Source organism: Rhinatrema bivittatum, chromosome 5 (genome assembly GCF_901001135.1).
Source record: "Rhinatrema bivittatum chromosome 5, aRhiBiv1.1, whole genome shotgun sequence".
Classification (NCBI taxonomy): Eukaryota; Metazoa; Chordata; class Amphibia; order Gymnophiona; family Rhinatrematidae; genus Rhinatrema; species Rhinatrema bivittatum.
In genome coordinates, this window is record NC_042619.1 from 288434930 (window position 1) to 288456154 (window position 21225).

General features: G+C 41.9%; 1 protein-coding gene across 4 annotated transcripts in view; it reads right to left on the bottom strand.

The window, feature by feature from the left end:
* Positions 1-14913, bottom strand: part of PPP2R2A (protein phosphatase 2 regulatory subunit Balpha) — a 247466-nt gene extending 232553 nt beyond the window's left edge. For 2 of the 4 annotated variants that reach the window (XM_029604090.1, XM_029604091.1), the window contains exon 1: positions 11450-11524. Coding sequence is in view for 1 of the 4 variants with exons in the window: in XM_029604089.1 (XP_029459949.1) it covers positions 11450-11524; positions 14677-14683 (82 nt within the window). In the remaining 3 variants the exon portion in view is untranslated. Of the gene's footprint in view, positions 1-11449; positions 11525-14676 lie in introns of those variants that run through there. The other 2 variants (XR_003857077.1, XM_029604089.1) reach the window with 2 other exon arrangements.
* Positions 14914-21225: the final 6312 nt, after the last annotated feature.

A 21225-nucleotide genomic window follows, 5' to 3' on the forward strand; every position in this document is an offset into this window, starting at 1 on the left:
CTAGACAACATTTCAGTCACAGTTTCTTTTAAAGTCACAGAATTAGCAATTTGTTTTTGATAATTCAATTAGTAGTTAAAATACTTAAAGGTCCAGTTCTTTTACATTCAGATTTTTATTGCCTTAGAGTAGATTTTGGCATTTTAATTACTGGAGTTTGTTTTAGCTACCCCACCAATACTGGTCTAAATAAACTGAATGCGTTACTGTACTAACATACCAGAATACCATACAGAATCACACAGATATAAGATTATGAATACAAACCAGTAAAAAAAAAAAAAACGTTATATGGGTGCAGACAATAAAAAAGTGCACATCTTATTACCAATATAGTTCTGAAGCTAAGCTGCAAAATTAGGAGAAAAAGAAAGGAGACATAGAGGAAAAAAGCAGATACACAAAGCAACTAAGAAAACATCTTTGTAAGAATCTAATTAGTACTGCTTTAATACAGAATGTGAATGTATACAGTATCCAAACTTCTGAAACAGGGACAACCAAAAGGGCCCCATTTTCTAGTTTATGATCTATCCACTGGGATTGTTAAATTTGGTTCATATCAATATTATACATTAACATACACCTCAGGCTAAGTTCACATTGCACTGAAATAATGAGGTTGGTTCCAACCTTCCATAAAAACGAAAATGTCAGGAGCCTGAAGGCAAGTCACCACAGAAATGAGAAACACAAGGACCAACTTACAGACTTTGGAATACATATATGTTTACAGTTCCCTTTGCCCACTTTAAGGCTAGAAGCTAACATTTTGACCAATGCAGCTTTCTAACCACAATTGAAAAATGTTTATGCAGTGGTTCAATCCATCCATTCATTGGCACAATAACTTTCATTTAAGTGGACCAATCAGTTTCAAACTGTGTGAGAGTATCCCTTCAATGTCCTCACAGACACTGGTTGATGAGGTCGTAGAAGATAGGAGTTTAGCAGTGTGTCTGACATTCCCAAATTGGCGGTGTATTTTCTGGATTGAGTTGTTTAACAAAACGCATGAGACCACATGGCTCAGAATTCTTCTAGAATGTATTTCCAAGTAGAGAGGACCATCTTTCCTGTCTCCTGTCCTGATAGAGTGATATTCCTAAGGCCCTTAGAATCAGGGAGATTATCTTGGGGTCCAAGAGTGGATTTCTGAGATATTCCAAGAAACTAGGGAAGAGATCTCAAGGAAGAGGGGTATTGGCCCCACACTCCTCATCAGAGATATTTCTTCAGTATCTTGGAGAAAGAAGGTCCCACAGACCTGCTGCTTAAAAGGAAAGCATCAGCTTGGGATATTCTGAAGTATACCAGGAAAAGTATTTCCTATTGAGCAGCAGTCTGCATTCAGTTTGCAGGTAGTATTGGGGAAGTGCCCAGGGCACCTACCTTCAAGAGTGAAGACTTGCCAATGACTGTACCTGTGATTTTCTTCCGGAATTTTACTTTCAGTATTGATGTGCACTATTCAATAATGTATCACTTTTGATTTTCACTGACTACTTGATTTGCAGATGAAAAGGAGAAAATTTCCTTTCCTTGAATCCTACTAAATCAGTCCAGATGCATGAGCTTATACCACCTTGCCAACAGATGGAGACATCATTGCAGCTATAAAGGAGTGGTACTGAGTAGGCACTTGCCAGTATCCTTATGTCAAATCAATGAAGTATAGAAACCCCTATGAAAAAAAAGCTACAAAATTTGAACCTAATATGAATCCGGACAGAAGCCTTCTGACAGGTGTCCTCCCCCTCCCAGAATTTCATTTGGATTAGAAGGGGGAGGAGAAGCATATAATGCAGAATAGACAGTGTTGGAAAACCTCAAGTTCTCTCCAAGAAGAGACCATTTAAACTTCCGAGACTCAAAGGCTTTCAACCAAGGACAAGCAAAATGTAGGCACGGTCTTCCCAGGAGGGTTTTGAATTGGTCTAGCAGGATTCAAGGAAAGGAATCTCATAACACTAAACTTTCTCCTCTCTTATCTTTCTGCTAGACTAGTCCAGATGTGTGGAAAGTACCCAAGCCCCTTCTAATGTGGATTGGATGAAATTCAGGTCTACTCTGAGAATATCTGCCCCAAAAGCTGTCTCTCTCTTAGCCTGACATCTAATCTGTAATACTTTACAGAACAAAAGCAAGGAAGACCAAGTGGCCATCTTACAACTGTCCTCTGGAGCAATTGCTGCCCAAGAAAAAAAAAGAGTGACCCCCTTGTCAAATAAGAATGAAGTGTCTCTAAAACCAGCAAACTTGTCATGGAAATTGTTTCTTTGATCCACCTGGACAATGAAAATTCTGAAACTGCCTTTCCCTAGCAAGGTCTGCCCAATAAAACAAAGAGCTTATCAGTCTTCCTAAAGGGATTAGTCATCTTTAGATATTTAAGGATACAAACTTCTAAAAGGCAGAAAGATCTTTACTATGACACTCCCACTTCAGAAATTATGGGAGAGAGTTTGCATGACATAAATGAAAGAGCAACACAACCTTGAGCAAGGACGGCACCAGAAGAAACATGACTGTTGCATGATTGGAAAAAAAAAGATGTAGCGATCTCTGCAAGATAAGGCCAAATATATGAGACTAAGAGTACCATCATTAAGGAAAGCTACTTCATAAATGCCTAATAGGTTCAAATGGGGAACTCACCAGAGCATAAAAAACTAGATTAAGATTCCACTGAGGAACCAAGGGCTTTAAGAAAGGCTGAATACATTTAACCTCATGAAGAAAAACAGGCCACATCTGGATAGGAAGCCAGTGAGAAAACCCACCCCACCCCCGAATCTGACCACAAACCCTTTTGCAGGAGAGTCAAAATACCTACTCATCAGGGCTAAATTGTCAGAGTTTTCAACAAGCCTCAAAAGACACCAGACCCAAACATAAGCCAGTTTGGGTCTGGAAGGTAGAAATCACTATTGAAGAATATCCTTTCCTGACCAAGTTAACCTTTTCAACGGTCAGAGCATAAGGCAAAATGGAACCGGATCCTCCAACTGACATGGGCACTGGTGTAATAAGCCACAAGCAATGGGAAACGGTGTAGCACACCAGCCTTCAGAATCACCAAATCTGCATAGCACAGCCTAAATGGCCGGTCTGAAGCTACTGGATGACAGGCAAAAAAGAAAAACAGAATATTAGGAATTATTAGGCAGGAAATGGCAAATAGAATGGAGAATATCATAATGCTTCTATGGTGAGACCGCACCTTGAAGACTGTGTGCAATTCTGTTCATTGCATCTCAAAAAAAGATAGTTATACTGAAGAAAGTACAGAGAAGGGCATTCAAAATGTTAAAGGGGATGGAACAACTCCCCTATGAGGAAAGGCTAAAGAGGTTAGGATTGTTCAGCTTCGAGATGAGATGGCTGAGGGGGATATGATAGAGGTCTACAAAATCATGAAAGGACTTGAACAGCTAAATATGAATCAATAATTTACTCTTTCGAATAATACAATGACTAGGGGGCACTCCATGAAGTTAGCAAGTAGCACATTTAAAACAAAAAGAGAAAATTCTCTCACTCAATGCACAATTACGCTCTGGAATTCACTGCCAGAGGATATGGTTAAGGTAGTTAGTGTAGCTGGATTTAAAAAAGATTTGGATAAGCTCCAGGAGGAGAAGTCCATAAACTGTTTTTAATCCATAGGGAATAGCCACTGCTTGTTGCCAGCATTAGCAGCATGGGATCTAGTAAATGTTTGGGTACTCGCCAGGTACTTGGATTGGCCACTGTTGGAGATAGGATACTGGGCTTGATCTGACCCAGTATGGCATATCTTAAAAGTTTTTGGGGTTTTTTTTAATGCATTTTCAAATAACAATTCAAGAATTCACTTTAAGAGCAATACATGAGACATATCAGAAAGGAAATACAAAACAAAAATTGAATCAATATACAGAGAAACATATACATGTCTCATACAATCCAAGTCTAACAGAGAGACCCAAGAGCACAACCCCAGGAAAACAATACAATACAATAGACTAGCCCAAAAAAAAAAAAAAAGGGGGGGGGGGTATATTCAAATATGAGCAGTCACATTACTGCACATCCGTCAGAGAGGAACTTAAAATAAACCTAAATTTATCACTCAAAAAGGATGACAATTGCGATGGTTGAAAGAAAATAATCAGAGGCACTTTGATATCTAATCAAAAATTTACAAGGAAGTTTAGGGAAAAATTCCAAAACTTTGGGGCCTCATTAACAGAAATGGTCTCCTTTTCTTCTGTGTTTGTCTAGCAAGACCTGGATATAAACAGACTTTTCAAATCAGCAATGTTTCCATAGAGTGTCGAAAAAACATTTTGAGAATCCAGTCTCTGTCAGATTCCAAAAGGAAGGAGACTATAAGAGTTGCAGGATTAACCGTATCTTTCTCAGAAGTTTCCAATACTGTAGTAATATCCAATTTGGTTGGTTCAATGGGAGAGAGAACCTGCATGTTGTTTTTGGTCAGAAGGACCTTTCCTAAAGGATGATAGATTATATACCCTTGATATTAACGGGAGGGCCTGTTTAGGAAATTTAAGAACATCTATTAAAACTTTTCCCACATATCTTTGGGTGGAATAAATGGGACCTTTGGAAAATTAATGCAACAAAGATTCCTCCCCGAATTTGGTTCTCCATTTGCTCAGGTCTATTTAATAACAATTGATTTTCCTTGCACAAAGCCTGCTGTAAAGCAGATGTGCTTTTAAGCTGAACTTTAAAAGCTTCACAAGACTTTTTAATTGCTTTAGTTTCATGTTCCACAAATTTCAACAGAGTGTCCAGAACATTAATACAATCCACAAATCTTTAACAGATTCATGGGAAGAGTACACTAAGTCGGGCTTTGCTTTACAGAGAGCGGAAGGGGGAGGCAAAACACAAAGTTCGGATATTATAGGGACCAATGAGACAACAGAGATACCTGAAGGGGTACATGTGAGCTCTGACACAAGGGATCAATTTCAAGGTGACTGCTATGAAATCCAGAAGTTGAAGATAATCCCAAACTCTGAGAATCCTTTGAGAAATAAAGGTCTGCACGTGAGCTAACAACTTAGCTATCCTTTCCTGAATCATGAACATTCGGCCTACCCTAGTATTGAATGCAAGAACCCTATATACTCCAGAAACTAGGCAGGAATCTGATTGCTCTTTGAGTAATTCACTACCCAGTCCAAGCCTTCTAGGATTTGAACCACCCTGACTAAGGCTGTTTGGTTCTCCTGAAACAACTTAACCCTTATCAGCCAATCATTCAGGTACAAATGACCCACGATTCCTTCTCCTCAAGCGACCACATCCTTGGTGTCATGGCGAAACCAAAGGGACAGGCTCTGAACTAGAAATACTTTCCTAGACTGCAAACCCAACAAGACCTCTGGTGATCTTCCCTGATGGGAATGTGGAAATAAGCCTCTGACTAGCAACAAGAGGTATTCTCTTTGCCTCAGCACCACCATGATGGGCTGAAGAATTTCCATACTGAAGAAGGGTACTCGAAGACATCTATTGAACCCTGCTGAGACAGAAGATGAAACATAAGGAACCTTCCTTTTTTGAATCCGCAAAGTAGGTGTACTGATTTTGGCCCAAGCATCAATAGCACTGGGACCACAGCCTCCAGGCAGAGTTTCTCCAGAGTAGTCCTTACAGCCATCCCCTTGGAATCTGACATGCAGCAGGACACAATACTGGCCTCTGAGATGGGAATGGCAAATTCTAGGGAATATCCATTTTGTACAATATCCAGAAACCATAGATCCAAGGTGACGTATACTCCTCAGTAAGACCACTGGAGGCAACCACCTACTGAGATTACCAAGGAAGGGACCAACTGACCCTCACTGGACCAAATGGTTAGACTAGGTTGTCCCAGCATTATCAATCCTTGACTTGCTAGCTCAGGGGTCCCTAAACTTCTCAAGTGAAGGGTCACCTAGGACACTTCAAATCACATGCGGGCCAAATCAGTACAGTGCGCTCCGACGGAGCGCACTATTAACCTGCCATTGGACGCGCGTTTTCCCTTACCCCTTAATTCAGTAAGGGGCAGAAAATGCGCGTCCAACCCTCCGAACCTAATAGCGCCCTCAACATGCAAATGCATGTTGATGGCCCTATTAGGTATGCGCGCAGGATACAGAAAGTAAAATGTGCGGCTAAGCCGCACATTTTACTTTCAGAAATTAGCGCCTACCTTTGGGTAGGCGCTAATTTCTTCGGGCACAGAAAAGCAGTAAAAACTGCTTTTCTGTGCACCCTCCGACTTCATATCATGGCGATATTAAGTCGGAGGTCCCGAAGGGTAAAAAAAAATTTTGAAGTCGGCCGGCGGCTGTCTGGTCAAAAACCAGACACTCAGTTTTGCCAGCATCCGGTTTCCGAGCCCATGGCTGTCAGCGGGCTCGAGAACCGACGCCGGCAAAATTGAGCGCCGGCTGTCAAACCCGTTGACAGCCGCCACTCCGGGGCAAAAGGAGACGCTAGGGACACTAGTGCCGGACCTAATTTAAATACTGAATCACGCACACAGGCAAGTGGCCTGTGCGTGCGCCCTCTCCTGCAGACTTTACTGAATCGGCCCGCTAGAGTGCTAGGGTGTCCCCCTAGACGTCTGCCAAGCAAGGGGAATGATGGTATATATCAGGCCATTTTGATGATTTGAAATGAGGGAAGGCAGGGAGCAGGGTTCCCTGGACTGCGACAGATATTGCCAGAATTTGCCAGTCTTGCCATGCCTTCAGAAACCCTGCCTTCCCCTTACTTGTGAATTGTGAAGATGCATGTGGTTCTTCCTCCTTCCCTTACCTTCCTCCTCTCCCTCTTATTCACATACCCCACCTCCCCTTGTCTTTCAACACCTCCGCCCCCTCATTCACTCCCCTCCCATTCACTTCCTCCTATCAGTGAGGGCCATTATATTACCACAGACATAGTTTTTTAATCTGTTCACCATGGATTTTTCTTCTAACCTGACATGTTGAGGAGGCAAGGTCTCTAGAAAACCTTTTCTGGGATGGTTATTTTTAGTAGCACAGAAAAGTGCTATTGTAGGTGCTGCAACTTGAAAAAGAATATACTGAGAAAGAGTTATCAAATTCAATAGTTTACAGAAAAATGAAGAGGCAAGCCTGAGTACGCATCCATGCTTGTGATCAGACAAAAAATGGCAGAGGCGGCTCATGGGGCAACTCCTGCACATGCTCAGAGGAGCTCAAAACTCTACTAGCTAGGTGAGACAAGTCAATTTGGTGCCGCCAGATGAAGTTACTTACATGTAATGACTAATTCAGCCTACTCATCGATGGAAAAAGTATGGTAGTAACAGCTTTATGCTGCAAGGGTGCTTTGCAGCAGCAGCAGCAGCAGAGACATGGGGACTTTTGAAGATCAGGGTAAAGATGGATGGTGAAAAGTAGATAGATCCTGGAGGAAAACTTGTTTCAGTCTGCCACAGACCTGGGACTGAAGAGAAGATTCACCTTTCAGAAAGATAATGATCCTAAGCACAAAGCAAAAGTAACAGAGTGGCTTAACAAGAAGAAAGTGAAAGTCCTCAAGTGGCCTAGTCAAAGCCCAGACCTGAATCCAAGAGAAAAATTATGGCAATATTTGAAGATTGCAGTCCACAGACAATCCCCAGCCAAGCTGAAAGAGCTTGAGCTCTTCTGCTAAGAATGAGCAAAAATTGCACCATCCTGCTGTGGAAAGTTGGTAGACATTTATCCTAAACAACTCATGGCTGTTATTGCTGCACAAGGAGCTTCCATCAAGTACTCAGTCAAACGGATGTGACAGACTTATGCAAACAAGGCTTTTTTTTTTTAATTCTTAATTTCTTTTGGAATATTTATTCTTTCATGATGAAAGCACAGAGGATGTTGTGTAGACTAATTCAACAAACTCCTACTTTAATGCATTTTGATTTGTATATTTTAGACAACAGAATGTGAAAAACATACAAGAATGTGAAGACTTTTACAAGGCACTTTAAAGTCTGAAAACAAACTTCCCTAAACCCCTTCAGGCCAACAAGGTGCATGGATGGGGGGGACACAAAAGAAGAAATAAGTAGAAATTAAAATACAATTAAAAATCAAATGTAAGGACCAGAGTAAATAAAGTCAACCCTGAATGTTTCAGGACTGATTTTGGTCTACACATCATTTGGACATTTATGAATCTGTTATTGGCTTTCCCTGTGACTGCTTTACTACTTTTCTTTTAAAAGAAATGCATGCAGATGTGTGGAATTGGCCCACTTCAAGTGCACATCTAGAATGAACCACGATGCTTCCTGAATACCTGTCAATTGCATCTAAGAAAAAAGCTGCCTGTAGCAAATTACTTTGGGCATTCTTAATGAACTGATAGGATCCAAAGCATGAAAATGAATGTTTCACTGCTAGGACATCAAGTCCACAAAAAAAAAAGATATTTAATTCTACTGCCATACACTCCCAGAATATCCACAGCAACTGCTGCTTTTGCCTACATATATATATATCCCCTTATATAAATGCTGTCAAGATTCAAATATTCTACTACGCAGACTCTCTTTCAAACATTATCTTTTTCAGATGAGAACTGAGCCAGCTAGGGAAATAAAAACACTGCATCCTAGTGACACAGTGAAACTCGAAACACAGAAAGTTAATACACTGGCTGATAACATTGTCCAGAGTGACACTCATTATGAGAAATGAAACAAAAAATGTTTCCTAGGTTTCAAGTTTTCCTGATCAGATCCTTCCATGCCCAGAAATCACAAATGAGTATACATTTCCCACTTGCTGTCCCTAGTCTGCTACTGACAGGTAGACCAACTTTTTATTTTTTATTTTTTTTAAGCAACTACCAACCAAATTATTTTTCAGCCATCATGAATGAAGGCATCAATTATAGTGGACTGCAGTCTTGGCATTTGATGTGTGGGACCTGTGTGGTCACACAAGGCACCAAGCACTAGAGGGGCAGCAGCACTCTCTTCTGATGTGGCCGCAGTGCCAATAGGGCCTTTGAGGACCGAAGAGTTATTGCTGTCTCCCCCCACCCAGTGGGGCTGATTTGGGATGTTTCTAACCTCCTCCTGCTGCCAGCACCTGTCCCTCCCATATGGTTCCGTTTTCAGATTACCAGTTTGAGAGGAAGAGGAGCTGGCAGGAGGAGATTAGAAGTGATGGGCCACAGCTTTTACTTTCCTGTCGGGACCAGGCCTAGTTCGATCAGGCCAGGTTGGAGGGAGGCAGGAATGTAAGGTAGGGGACAGAAGGAGAGGGAGGGGAGATGACAGAAGGTAAGGAAGGATGGCACGTGATGAGGAAGAGAGAATATAACATGAGGGAGAGAACCCCAAGTGGGAAAAAAGAAACTGTTTCAAGGTAAGATCAGAGACGCAGAAAATTGAGTCCAGGCAGCTGAGCAGGGGGACGAGAAGAAAAAACCTTTTGACTGGTGGACTGAGTAGGAAAGCAGAAACTCAGTGAAATGTGCGGAGGGAAGCACTAAGGAAGGGATGAAAGAAAGGAAATGGAGACAGTAGGGTGGGGTGGGTGGATGAGAGGAAAGTAAATGAAAGTGGAGTAAAGAAAGTGAAAATGGTGATCTAGGTAGTGAATGAAAGACCGGAGAGGGAAATAGACTGGGGGAAGGACTGAAAGACAGGAGAATGGAAGAGGGAAAGCTGGTACATAGGCAAGATATGAAAAGAGGGAGATTGAAGGCTGGGAAGAAAAACAGACATCAGAGAAAGGTGGGATGAGGAGAAAGACAGAGGAAAGGGTGCAAGACAAAAGATGTGGAAGATGGTAAGGAAGAAAAAGTAAAGAAATGGTGATGGAAGAGCATGATGGGAGTGGCTAGAGGAAAGGGGGTGAGAATGAAAGGGAATGAATAGGAGAAGTGATAGGGGAAAGATATAGGTCAGAAAAAAAAGATAGTTGTTGAATGGGACAAAGGAGCCAGATAGACTGGAGGTGGAGGCAATACAGGGAAGAAATAAAGCTATGAGTGGATAGAAAGTCAGACAAAAAATGGAGAAAAATGAGATCAATGTCAATAATATGTAGGAGGAAAAAGAATGATGACCCAAGAAACAGGATAAAATCTACAGAAAGAAAGCAGAACTAAAAAAAGATCAGGACCAATACATTTAGAAAAAAATGTCCAGAGGTTAAAAAAAAAAAAAAGCATTTTATTTTCAGTTTAGTGACTGGAATATATCAACTTTGGGAATGTGCATCTCTGATTATCTTTGTATTTTGCACAGTACTGGAAAAAGTGACAGAATTTAGCTTCTTGGGTTTCCATTTCTGTTTTTATCTGCATTGTTCCATTTCTCCTTTGTGGTAATATTCTGTATTTGTTAAGAGTCTGTCTATGTTCTGTGTGTGTGTGACGGAGGTGAGGGATTTTGCTAGCATGTAAGTTCTGTGTAGGGATCTGTAGTAGTCTTCCTTGTTCTGTTTCCCAATAGTGGGTTCACTGGTGTTTTAGGCCAGGTGTAATGTTGTCAGTGCTGCCATTTCAGAGGCTGGTATGTTGCTGTTTTGAGTCATGGGAAGTAGTGCTGTTAATATATAGCAGATTTGCTATATGCATATTCTAGAATGCTTTTTTTTTTTAAGTTTTGTTTTATTCATTATGTACCTGATAGTGGAGAGAGTTTGTGTTGCTTTTATTGACAGAACACCAGAATTTATCAGGGTTTTCTTGTATGAGTTGTAAGGGGAAACCTCTCAATTTTGCTCTGCACCCATTGTTGGGGGAGTTTCTGTGGTCACAATATATGTTTGTAGAACATGAGGTACAGGTTTATATTGAGGTTCTGTCCCATTCTGCACAGACCCCGGGACCTCACTGGTACTGTCCATTTTTCCAGGGGTGGGTTGGGCCTGATGGCATCAATAGGGCCTAAGGTTGGTAAAGACCAAAATCTGTCAGTGAGAGGGAGGAAAAAGGAAAGGAGAAATCCTTGAAGATGTTATAGTGAAGTGGTATGAGTGAAACTGGTATTTTTCACTAGAAGGTGGGGAGGGCACCATTTTCAGGTTTTATACAGGGCACTGATTAGCCTAGAGCTGGCCCTGGTTAACCAAATATGGTAGGAAAAACTGCCAGAGCAGCCACCAGCAAGAGCCAGTGGCCTTAGTCTGAGGCCACCCAAAAAATCCATTATAAAAACTCCTAAACAAGACTCCCTCCATGCTCGATATTTTGTGTTTTCTACCATATAACTGCTGTTATACAAATGTAACTGCTGATATACTACAGTATGTAAACTCACTGTGCCACATACAAGGAAAAGATAGCTTGTAGCAAGACAAGTAACCAACACAGATACTTCAGAAACCAGATATTAATAAACGTTGGCACTTCCGCACACAATGAGCCCACAGCTTTTAAAGAAGCTTCAAAGTCTGATCCTTACCTTCTGCTACATCATCATCGATAGCCCCCTTTACCTGAGAAAAACACCACTGAATGTCATTTCCTCCTCCAACACCTACAGGGAGAAGAAGAAAATCTTGTTAGTGTGTTTCACCAGGCTCCATCCTTGCGAACCATCAAGTCTGTATTTACGGCCAACAGGTGACTTAAGAAAATAAGTTTTGAGTGATAACAGAAATGATTTGCTTTTTACTGATCACCATCCCAAAATCTTGCACAAGAAATGAAAGTCTAGATAGAACTTTGATACAAACATTCCTGCTCCACAACAATCATTGCCCTGGCTGTTCATTTCAAGCATCCAAAGTTTAGTGAATATACACACAAGAGTTACAGATTTTTTTCCTGGTAATAAAGGGGGAGAAAAACATCTCAGTAAATACGCTATTAGAAATTCAGAATTTTTCCACAGAATATTTCACAACTAGCAGTGAAAGTTTTTGTAGCTCTAAGGAAATCCTGGAACATGATGATTGACAATAGTTTTCCAAATTTTGTTACCATGCAGGACTTGAGTTAGAAGATAATCATAGAACTCACTTATCAGTATAAAAACCTGTCCCTATTAAAATTTTAACAGTTCATTCTTTACATGTAACAAGCACCTCAGTTTCTGGGGTTATTAAATACTTCTAGCTACAATTTTAAAAAATGCATCAAAGCATTGATTTAAATTTTAACAAACAACATTTTTATGATAGCCAACCGAAACAAGATATAGGGGTCGACTTTCAAAAGTCCGCATGTGCGTCCACATGCGTGCGGTTTCTGGCGTGCGCATATGGACGCGGTGATTTTATAACATGCGAGCGGCGCCGCACACATCGTAAAATATGATTCCCGTATGCACATGTGCTCTGGATTTTAATATCCGCACGTGCATGTGCAGGCGGGTGGCCTCTCGCACGCGCAAGGGGGAATTTTAAAAAACGAGTGGCGACTTGAATAGGCCTTTCCCACTTCTCTCCCAGTCTGCTCCAATTAAGGAATGGACTGGGTGGGATCTTTCCTATACCCCCTACCTACCTTTCCCCCTCTCCTCCCCGACCCCTAAACTAACCCTATCTATACTAGAATTTTTTGTTTTAAAAAACGTACCCGCTCCTCTGAGCAGGTGTAAGTTTTGCGCACCAGCCAGCTGCCGGGACAGGCCCTAACAGCCGCTGTCCCAGCTGGCCTCCACTCTGCCCCTTTCATCGAGGCCAGCACTTCTGCGTGTATCAGGAGATCTACGCGTAGCCGGGCTGTAAAAACAGCTCTATAAGGACTTCATACAATTTTAGCTACACTGAAAAGCACATCACACAAACGTCAGAAACATTACTCCTTCAGTCAAATGTTGAGTCATTTCAACCCTACTCTTGTCACCACCCACTTCTATTTCAATCCAAACTAGCTCCATCCACACAGGAAAAGAATGCAACTACCACCATCCCTTTACTCATCCATTCTCAAGTGCTGTCAAACTGGAACTTTTCTTTATATTACCTTCTCATAACAGCATAAGATAAGAGTTGGTTCCCCCCCCCCCAAAAAAAAAACCAACATGTTTTCTGTCAGACAGGTTTCACCTTTCCCAGGCTTTTTGCTGTTTTTTTTAATAAGTTTAGCAAACTAATATGAAAGATACACCAACCAAGACACACACAGGACGATGCAATATCATTGCGTAAAGATGGGCGCATGTTTTTGGAATGCTCGCTTGTCCACCTCTTCTGAATGTTTGATGCAATAGGCAAATGAGCTGCCACGTTAAAAGGGACACGCAGAGGATAATTTGTGCATCCCTAGTGCTCTGCATTGGGCGCCCAGGAGAGCAGCTGTGCATCCACAACAGCCCAAGCCCCCCCACCCCCCCACCACTACCCGTGGTAGGGCTATTCCCAATTGGTCCTTTTTACTGACACTTTTCAGAGGAAAGGACCAATCTCCTTTCAGGACAGCGTCTTAAAGGGGATTGGTCCTTTTCACTGACATGTGACAGTGAAAGGACAAATTGGCAGTAAGTGAAGGAGTAAATTAATATTAAGTGCCCAACACTTAATAATTTATCCACTCCTTCAAGCAGGCCAAAACTTGGGGATGCTGTATTGCAACAAAACTAATAGAAGGAATCACAGAAAGCAGATTTTTCTTTTCATGAGCTCGGCATGCTTTAACACCTGCTCCCAGGCAGGTGTTAAATTTGCAGCATTAAAATGGGTACCTTGGCTGCTCAGCAATTTTTGGCATTGTAGGGTAATAGCTAATAGTCTCATCTACGTAGAATTTGCATGTGATGAGCGCTATTAGCTACGCGCATGATTGGACGCACATTTTGAACATGCTAATCTTCGTAGTGCATTGGGCGTAAGTCTAGCATGTCCAAAATGTGCAACCAACCATGTGTTAAGCGGCACGCTGACCTGAGCACCCGATATTGCATTGACCTGATTATATAGATATACATTAGCTATCAATGGAAGGAGCTAGAGGATATCTGATCACTGGGTGAAAAATACTTGAACAACAATCAGACTTCACATGTGCATCCTCCAGACTGGGAAAGCTGCCATCTCTCTCTCTTCTTCCCCCCCACCCCAAAACAAAATCTCAATTTCAGCACCATAAAGGGTGGATGCAACCACCACCACCACCTTTCTAATCGAACCATACCCACGCTCTCTCGACCCTCTGCACTTTATAAAATGCAACTTGCTGCATTTCAGGCCTGGGATTCAGTGTCCATTAAGATACGTAAGGTATAAAAAAAAAAAAAAAAAGAAAGAAAGAAATACAGCAATCCAATGCACTGATCTGACAAGGGTGTTCCCTATAAAACGAAACAGCGTTACCGTGCAAAAGAAATTAATTACACACAGATATAGCACAAAAATACTTATTTGTGCATCATACAAAACAACAGAAAATAGATTTGAAAAAGACACCCACGTTTCTACTACCGTGCAACACGAGTTAAAAAAAAAAAAAAGTATCAAAATTTCAAACTAATAAAATTAAACCCCGGCTCCATCCCGCTTCACGCCCGTAAGAATGATACATTATTTTTAAATCGTCCCACACAGTAATAATAAGACCAAGAAAGGAAAGGCAAGGGGGGGGGGTGTGGGGGGAACAGGAGGGAGCGGTAAAGGAAAACCATTAATAAAACGCAGCAATTGATAATTATTCCTCATATGTTTGCTGCCAGTCCTGCCATGACGTTACCTGCCATGTTGTGCTTACAAGCGGCGGCGGCGGCGGCTCCGGCCCGGCGCCTCCCTGAGGTGGACGGATGTGACACCGGCCTCGCTCGACCGGGAGCAGCAGGGTGGAGGAGGAGGAGGAGTAAAATATCTCTGTCTGGTTATCTGTACTCAGACGGCTTATACAGCTGTAAATTTGGTTTTATTTTTATTAACGAATATCTTTCAATGTGTTTGCTTCCCCCACCCCCTCCTTCCGCTCTGGCTCCCGCCCCCCCCTTCCTCCCCGGCCCCGCGCGCCCGCTGGCCATCCAACACTTTCCAAAATGGCGCCGGCCCCTGCCTGGCCCGTGACGTCACCGGGAGAGGCGGAGTCCACCTCTCGTCCCTCCCTCCCTCTCCTTCCTCCGCCCTCCCTGCTCAAGGAGGAGGGGGGGGGGGGCGGTGAAAGATTCGAAGTGGGATAGGTGGGAGGAAGCGTGAGTAGTGACGTAAGAGCGGAGTCCCCCTCTCGTTCCGAGCTCCCCATCGCCTTTTTCAGTGCACGTCCATGGCCCTTTCCTCCTCTTCTGGCTGCACTATTTTCTGAATGCGTAATATCTGCCCTGCGCCAGCCCCCGGTGTCAACACATGTACTATTTATAAGCTATATTCATTGTTTTGAATCTGCTGGTTGTTAGCTTCATAGAGTGTCCCCTTGTTTTAGTGTTTACCAGTTCCACACTACCATTGATTTTAAAAACTTCTATCATGTCCCCCCTCAGCCATCTCTTTTCCAAGTTCAAGAGCCCTAACCAGACATAGCCTCTCATCATAGAAGAGATGTTTTATCCCATTTATCATTTTTGTTGCCCTCTTCTGCATCTTTTCTAGTTCCACTATGTCTTTCTTGAGATGGGGATGACTAGAACAGCCCACAATACTGGAGGTGCAGTTGCACCATGGCTCAACAGGCAATATGATATTTTCTGTTTTATTCGCCATTCCTTTTCGGATCATTCCTAACTTTTTATTTGCTTTTTTGACTGCCGCTCTGCACTGAGCCAAGAATTTCAATGTATTGTCTTCTTCTGGGTAGTGCCTCCCAATACAGAGCCCAGACTTGCTGGGAAAAAACATTTAATTCTTGAAAAAAAGATTTCTTAAAGGGTTAAACTATTACTGTCTGTATATATTGTTAGCATTTCTTTACAAGTGAAAGGAATCATATGTCTTAGGGACAATAGACTTGGGTTTCCTTTTGTGAGCTAGTGGAGTGAGAAATAGCATAGTAGTTAGCATAGTGTACTGTGAACTAAGAAAGCTGGTGTTCAAATCACAACTGCTATTCCTTGTGATTCCCCTGCCGCCACCCCCCCCCCCCCAATGTTTTTTACCCAGGTTAGCAGCCCAGAGGTGTTTCTAAAATATTAAACTGTAAAGCACTTTCAAATCTTTTTTGGGTGACAGGTAATAATATGTACAAGTTATTGCACAGAACTGCTTCTATGGCCAAGTCCTAAAGGATATGAAGAAAGCATGCAAGGGGGTAACTTTATGGTGCGGCAGTTACTACCCTTAACCAATAAGCCTTGATACTTTTAATGCAACTCCAACATTGCTCTCTGCTTCAACAGCAGGGGAAAAGGGGAATTGGATTCAGAGAGCAACCAACGAGGGTCCCCCTACTTTTATGCTCGGGGAAATTAATAAGCATGGCAGAGCAGTAGTTACTACCCTTAACAGAAAACATGGATCAAAAGCATCAAGCAACTGCAACTTTACTCTCTGCTTCGAAGGAAGGGGGTAGAAGGAAAGAGGAATTTGGATTCAGAGCCAACCAACACAAGTCATGACTTTTTTTTTACAGTCTGGAGCACTGATGCACAGATATTAAAGAAAAAACATAGGACTGCTTCTATAGCTAAACTCATGAGCAAAGCATATCAAGCAAAACTGACTGATACATGGGGGTAACCTGCACGGCATGGCAGATACTACCATGGAAAGCTTGCTGGGCAGACTGGATGGACCATTGGTCCTTTTCTGCTGTCATTTCTATGTTTCTATATTACTATATTATTTCTATATTACTATATTATTATTAATAAAAGTATCAAAACATATTCTAGAACAAGAGGTTGCATATGATATACAGTCTTCACAAAAGAGGTTGCATATGATATACAGTCTTCACAAAGTGCATGTAACAGGCATTCACATGTTCCCTGAGGTATGAATCTTATTTTAATTTTCCAAAAAAAAATATGTAAAATGTATACAAATTATTTTTTTTTTCTGTTTGAATCCACTATCATATCAACAATCAGTGCACAGCACAGTCTGTGTCCAACACAAGAGGTCACTGGTCCTATGTATGGTACAAACCTCTCTGCTTTTCCACATAAACAGGTCGATACAGTAAAGTGTGCTCCGTCGGAGCGCACTGTCAGCCTGCTCTGGACGCGTGTTTTCCCTTACCCCTTATTCAGTAAGGGGAGGAAAACACGCGGCCCACCCGCGGCACCTAATAGCGCCCTCAACATGCAAATGCATGTTGATGGCCCTATTAGGTATGCGCGCGGGATCCAGTAAGTAAAATGTGCAGCCAAGCCGCACATTTTACTCTAAGAAATTAGCGCCGACCCAAAGGTCGGCGCTAATTTCTTCCGGCGCCAGGAAAGTGCACAGAAAAGCAGTAAAAAACTGCTTTTCTGTGCACCCTCCGACTTAATATCATAGCGATATTAAGTCGGAGGTCCCCAAAAGTAAAAAAAAGTAAAAAAAAAAAAAAAAATTTGAATTCGGCCCGCGGTTGTCGGGCCGAAAACCGGACGCTCAATTTTGCCGGGGTCCGGTTTCTGAGCCCGTGGCTGTCAGCGGGCTCGAGAACCGACGCCGGCAAAATTGAGCGTTGGCTGTCAAACCCGCTGACAGCCGCCGCTCCAGGCCAAAAGGAGGCGCTAGGGACGCGCTAGTGTCCCTAGCGCCTCCTTTCCCTCGTTTGCACCGCGTCGCCTAATTTGCATGCTGGAGCATACTGGATAGCTCGCACCGGCGAAGGGCCGGTGCGTGCGCCGGGAGAGCGGGCGTTCGTCCGCTCTCCCGCGGTTTTACAGTATCGGGCTGTTAGAAAGCTGTCAGAAGGAATATTTGAAGCTGGAAAGGGACTTGTCTTCAACAAACCACGGTGGAGCACTTAAAAAACTTTCAAGAACAATATTTCCATGGGGATGAAATAAAAATTCAGAAATGAAAAGGTCTAATTTTGTTTTATTTACCATTTGCTAATGCTGCTGCTTTAACAATTAGTGTAGGAATGGAAGTTATAATAATGTAATAAGGCTGTTAGCTTCTAGAAGCTGTCAACCCCTGTAATTAATGACCAGGAACGAAGTTCATTTCTTGATTTTTGCTTTGACCAGTCAGTCAGTCAGTCACTAAGTACCTGAAAGAGGCCCACTTCTAAGGCTTTATTGAGGTCTTTTGATCATTTTCTAGGGCTCCTGCTTGCCAGAGATTCTCACATCACAGAAAGTGTTTGCAGGTGAAGGGTGTGGAAATACTTGTATAGTGACAGGGGCCAATGAAAAATAAATTCTTCTTGCAAATGTTTTGAATTGCCATGATGTAAATAGTTTTACTATGTGATATGTTAATGTTTAAACGTTGTAACATGTGATTGACGTTACGTTGCGTGTACGCCAGTTCGACTTACGGATGTATGCGTTGACATACTCGGTATAGAAATCATGGTATAAAGGAATTTTTGGGAGTTTCGAGTAATGATGAAATTGAAGAAAAAGCAGTTGTATAGACGCCATTGATGGACTTGGATATGAATATTGACGAATCATATTGGGAGATTTGACTGTCGTATAATTAGAACATAAGTCCCTGAGGAAGCCCTATGAGGGGAGAAACAAAGATCTTTTGTCGGACAAATTCAATTTGGAATGTAACAACGATCATGGCGAATACCATATAATAACTATGATGTAATGGAAATGAAGTTATTGTAATCTAAGATATATAAAGTACTGTATTTGGAGTCACTGATTGTTAAAAACTAATAAGCAATTTTCGCAATCACTATGTTCTGGAAATGTTTTTAACATGATTTTAGGTGTGTGTGAATGTGTTTGAATGTGGTAGTGAGAATTTTATTGTCTAGATAGAATTAATAAAGTTTTGCACATTATTCTAAAAAAAGTGTAGTACTCCTTGTGTTTAATACAAATGTTTGAACATGGGCATCACTTAAAAGACATCTGAGCTGGTGTAGTGAAGTGGTTGGTGCACAATCTTAGAAAAATAGTGACACCCATCTGAATCCTCACTTCGCCCATTATTGGGTACATTGAACAGTTCACTTAAATTCCTCTGCACTCAAAATGTAAACTCTACGGACAGAGACATTGGAACCAGATGAATTATCTTGCACAGTGCCAAGTACACTGACAACATTATGGAAATAATTAACACTAATAACAGCACAGTAGCCCAGTTTCAGCCTTTAGGAAACTGGAGTGGAGGGGAACCACTAGGATCTATTCTACCTACTATCATATTCAATACTACTAAACATTTATATAGCACTCCAAGATGTATACAGAGCTGTATAGACAAATAGAAGAGACAGTACTTGTTCCATGGAGCTTGCAATCTAGGCAAGAGAGGAAAAATAGAACAGAACCATTCTAGTGGGTCAGGGATATTTGCCTTGTAAAGTCTGAGGGGCAGATGTTGAACCAGGGAGGGAACACCAGTAGACCATTTAGTTGAGGGGAGTTGTTCTTGCAGACATGGCTTTTGTCATGTAGTCAGGATTCTGGCCAGCATTTTCTCTCACTTTCCTCTTCTTCACCTTCACTCTAACAGATAACTAGGTTGTAGTGTATTATGTACTGGAATCTGTAGTAAAATCTGTAATAAGGACTTTGATTAGAGGGAAGAAAGAGCAAAATAGGGCAAAACATATGCAGCTATGGCAGGCAAGGACTACTACCACTATTACTATTACTGTAGGAAAACATCACTACAATGCCCACAGTCCAGGCACACACGGGGCACTGCCCCACCCTGCCTGCAGAGCCCACCTTCTGACCATGACACACATGGAGGCCAATGGAAAAAAATGTGAGCTACATTTTAGTGCATATTTTCTTTACTCCTACTTAAAATTAGTTAACCCCTGATGCAGTAAGCTAATGGTATGCATATGGATTGGGAGTTAAACAAAAAGCTTGCTAACCCAAAAATATGTGTTGCATGCAAAATACATGATTTAGACACATGAATTATGTTTTATGTGCAGAAAATGTATTACATGCACAAATCATGTTTTGGGGTTATTTTTGCACATACAACAAGTTTTTGGTGTATAAAATATGATTTGTGCACGTAAATCATGTTTTATGTGCCAAATAGCTGATTTGTGCATATAAAACAAGCGAAAAGGTGCACCAGACAGGCGTAAAGTTTAAAAACTGCTTCTCTTTGGGAAGGTACTTATTAGCACAATTATCCACGCTGTCCATTATTATATAACTCTTTTGGGCAGGGGCATTTTGTAATAGAGTTGTTATATGTTTCCCTGGTTCACTGCATAATGTTTCCCCATTCTCTGTCACACTGTTGTCATGCAGCTCCTGACTGGCCACCACTTCTGCTGGCAGCTGTTCACCCAAATCTTGCGCAGGTATGAAGAAGCATGAGACAACAGCAATAGAGAGTTCATTATAAGTCCCTTTCCCACAGAGCTTACATAGTAGAGATGTGCATTGTTTACTTCTATTGGTTTGGGCTTTGTTTTTGGGACCCCACAGGAAATTTCGTTTTTTCCCGAGGTTCGGGGGGGGGGGGGGTTTCATGGGTCTCGATTTTCGTGCTAGTGCGCGCTAACACAAACTATGAATTTTTCCGAAACTTTGGAAAAATTCCATTCATTTTTCGGTGCCCCCAAACCATGACGAATTAGACAGTTTCGTTGAAATTGTCTAATTTGTGAAAAACGAACGCACATCTCTATTACATAGTGATATACAGTTGTACATTTTACAATTCTGCTGCAGAAAATGCTTTCCCAAAAGAGCTTACATAATGGCAGACAGCTGCACATACAAGAATTGAGTATTTCTTACTCAGAAGTCCCGGGGCAGAGGGTCTCTGGCTCGGGGTCCCAATCTCAGGTATCCTAATGCTGAGTCCAGTTTGTTTAGGTTTGGAAATTTAACTCAGAGGTGGAGGAAAATTATTTTACAATTCTGGTACTAGTGTTAGTCTTTGGTGCTGTGCAAGATTGATCCCGAACCTGGAGCTTCTGGGAGCAGAAGTCCACCCCTGGATCTAGGATACCTGAGTCTTGACCCTTGCAACCAGGATCTCCAAGTCTGGGACCATGTTTGCATAGCACCATAGACTAACACGAGCCCAAGAAATGTACGTTAATTTTACTCCACTCCTGACCCATGTTTTAAATTTCCAGCATTAAGGAAACATGAGATAAACCTACAGGGCTTTAACACGCCTTCTTGCATTGGGGAATAATAGCTAATGCCTTCATTAACATGGAATTTGCACGGGCAAATGT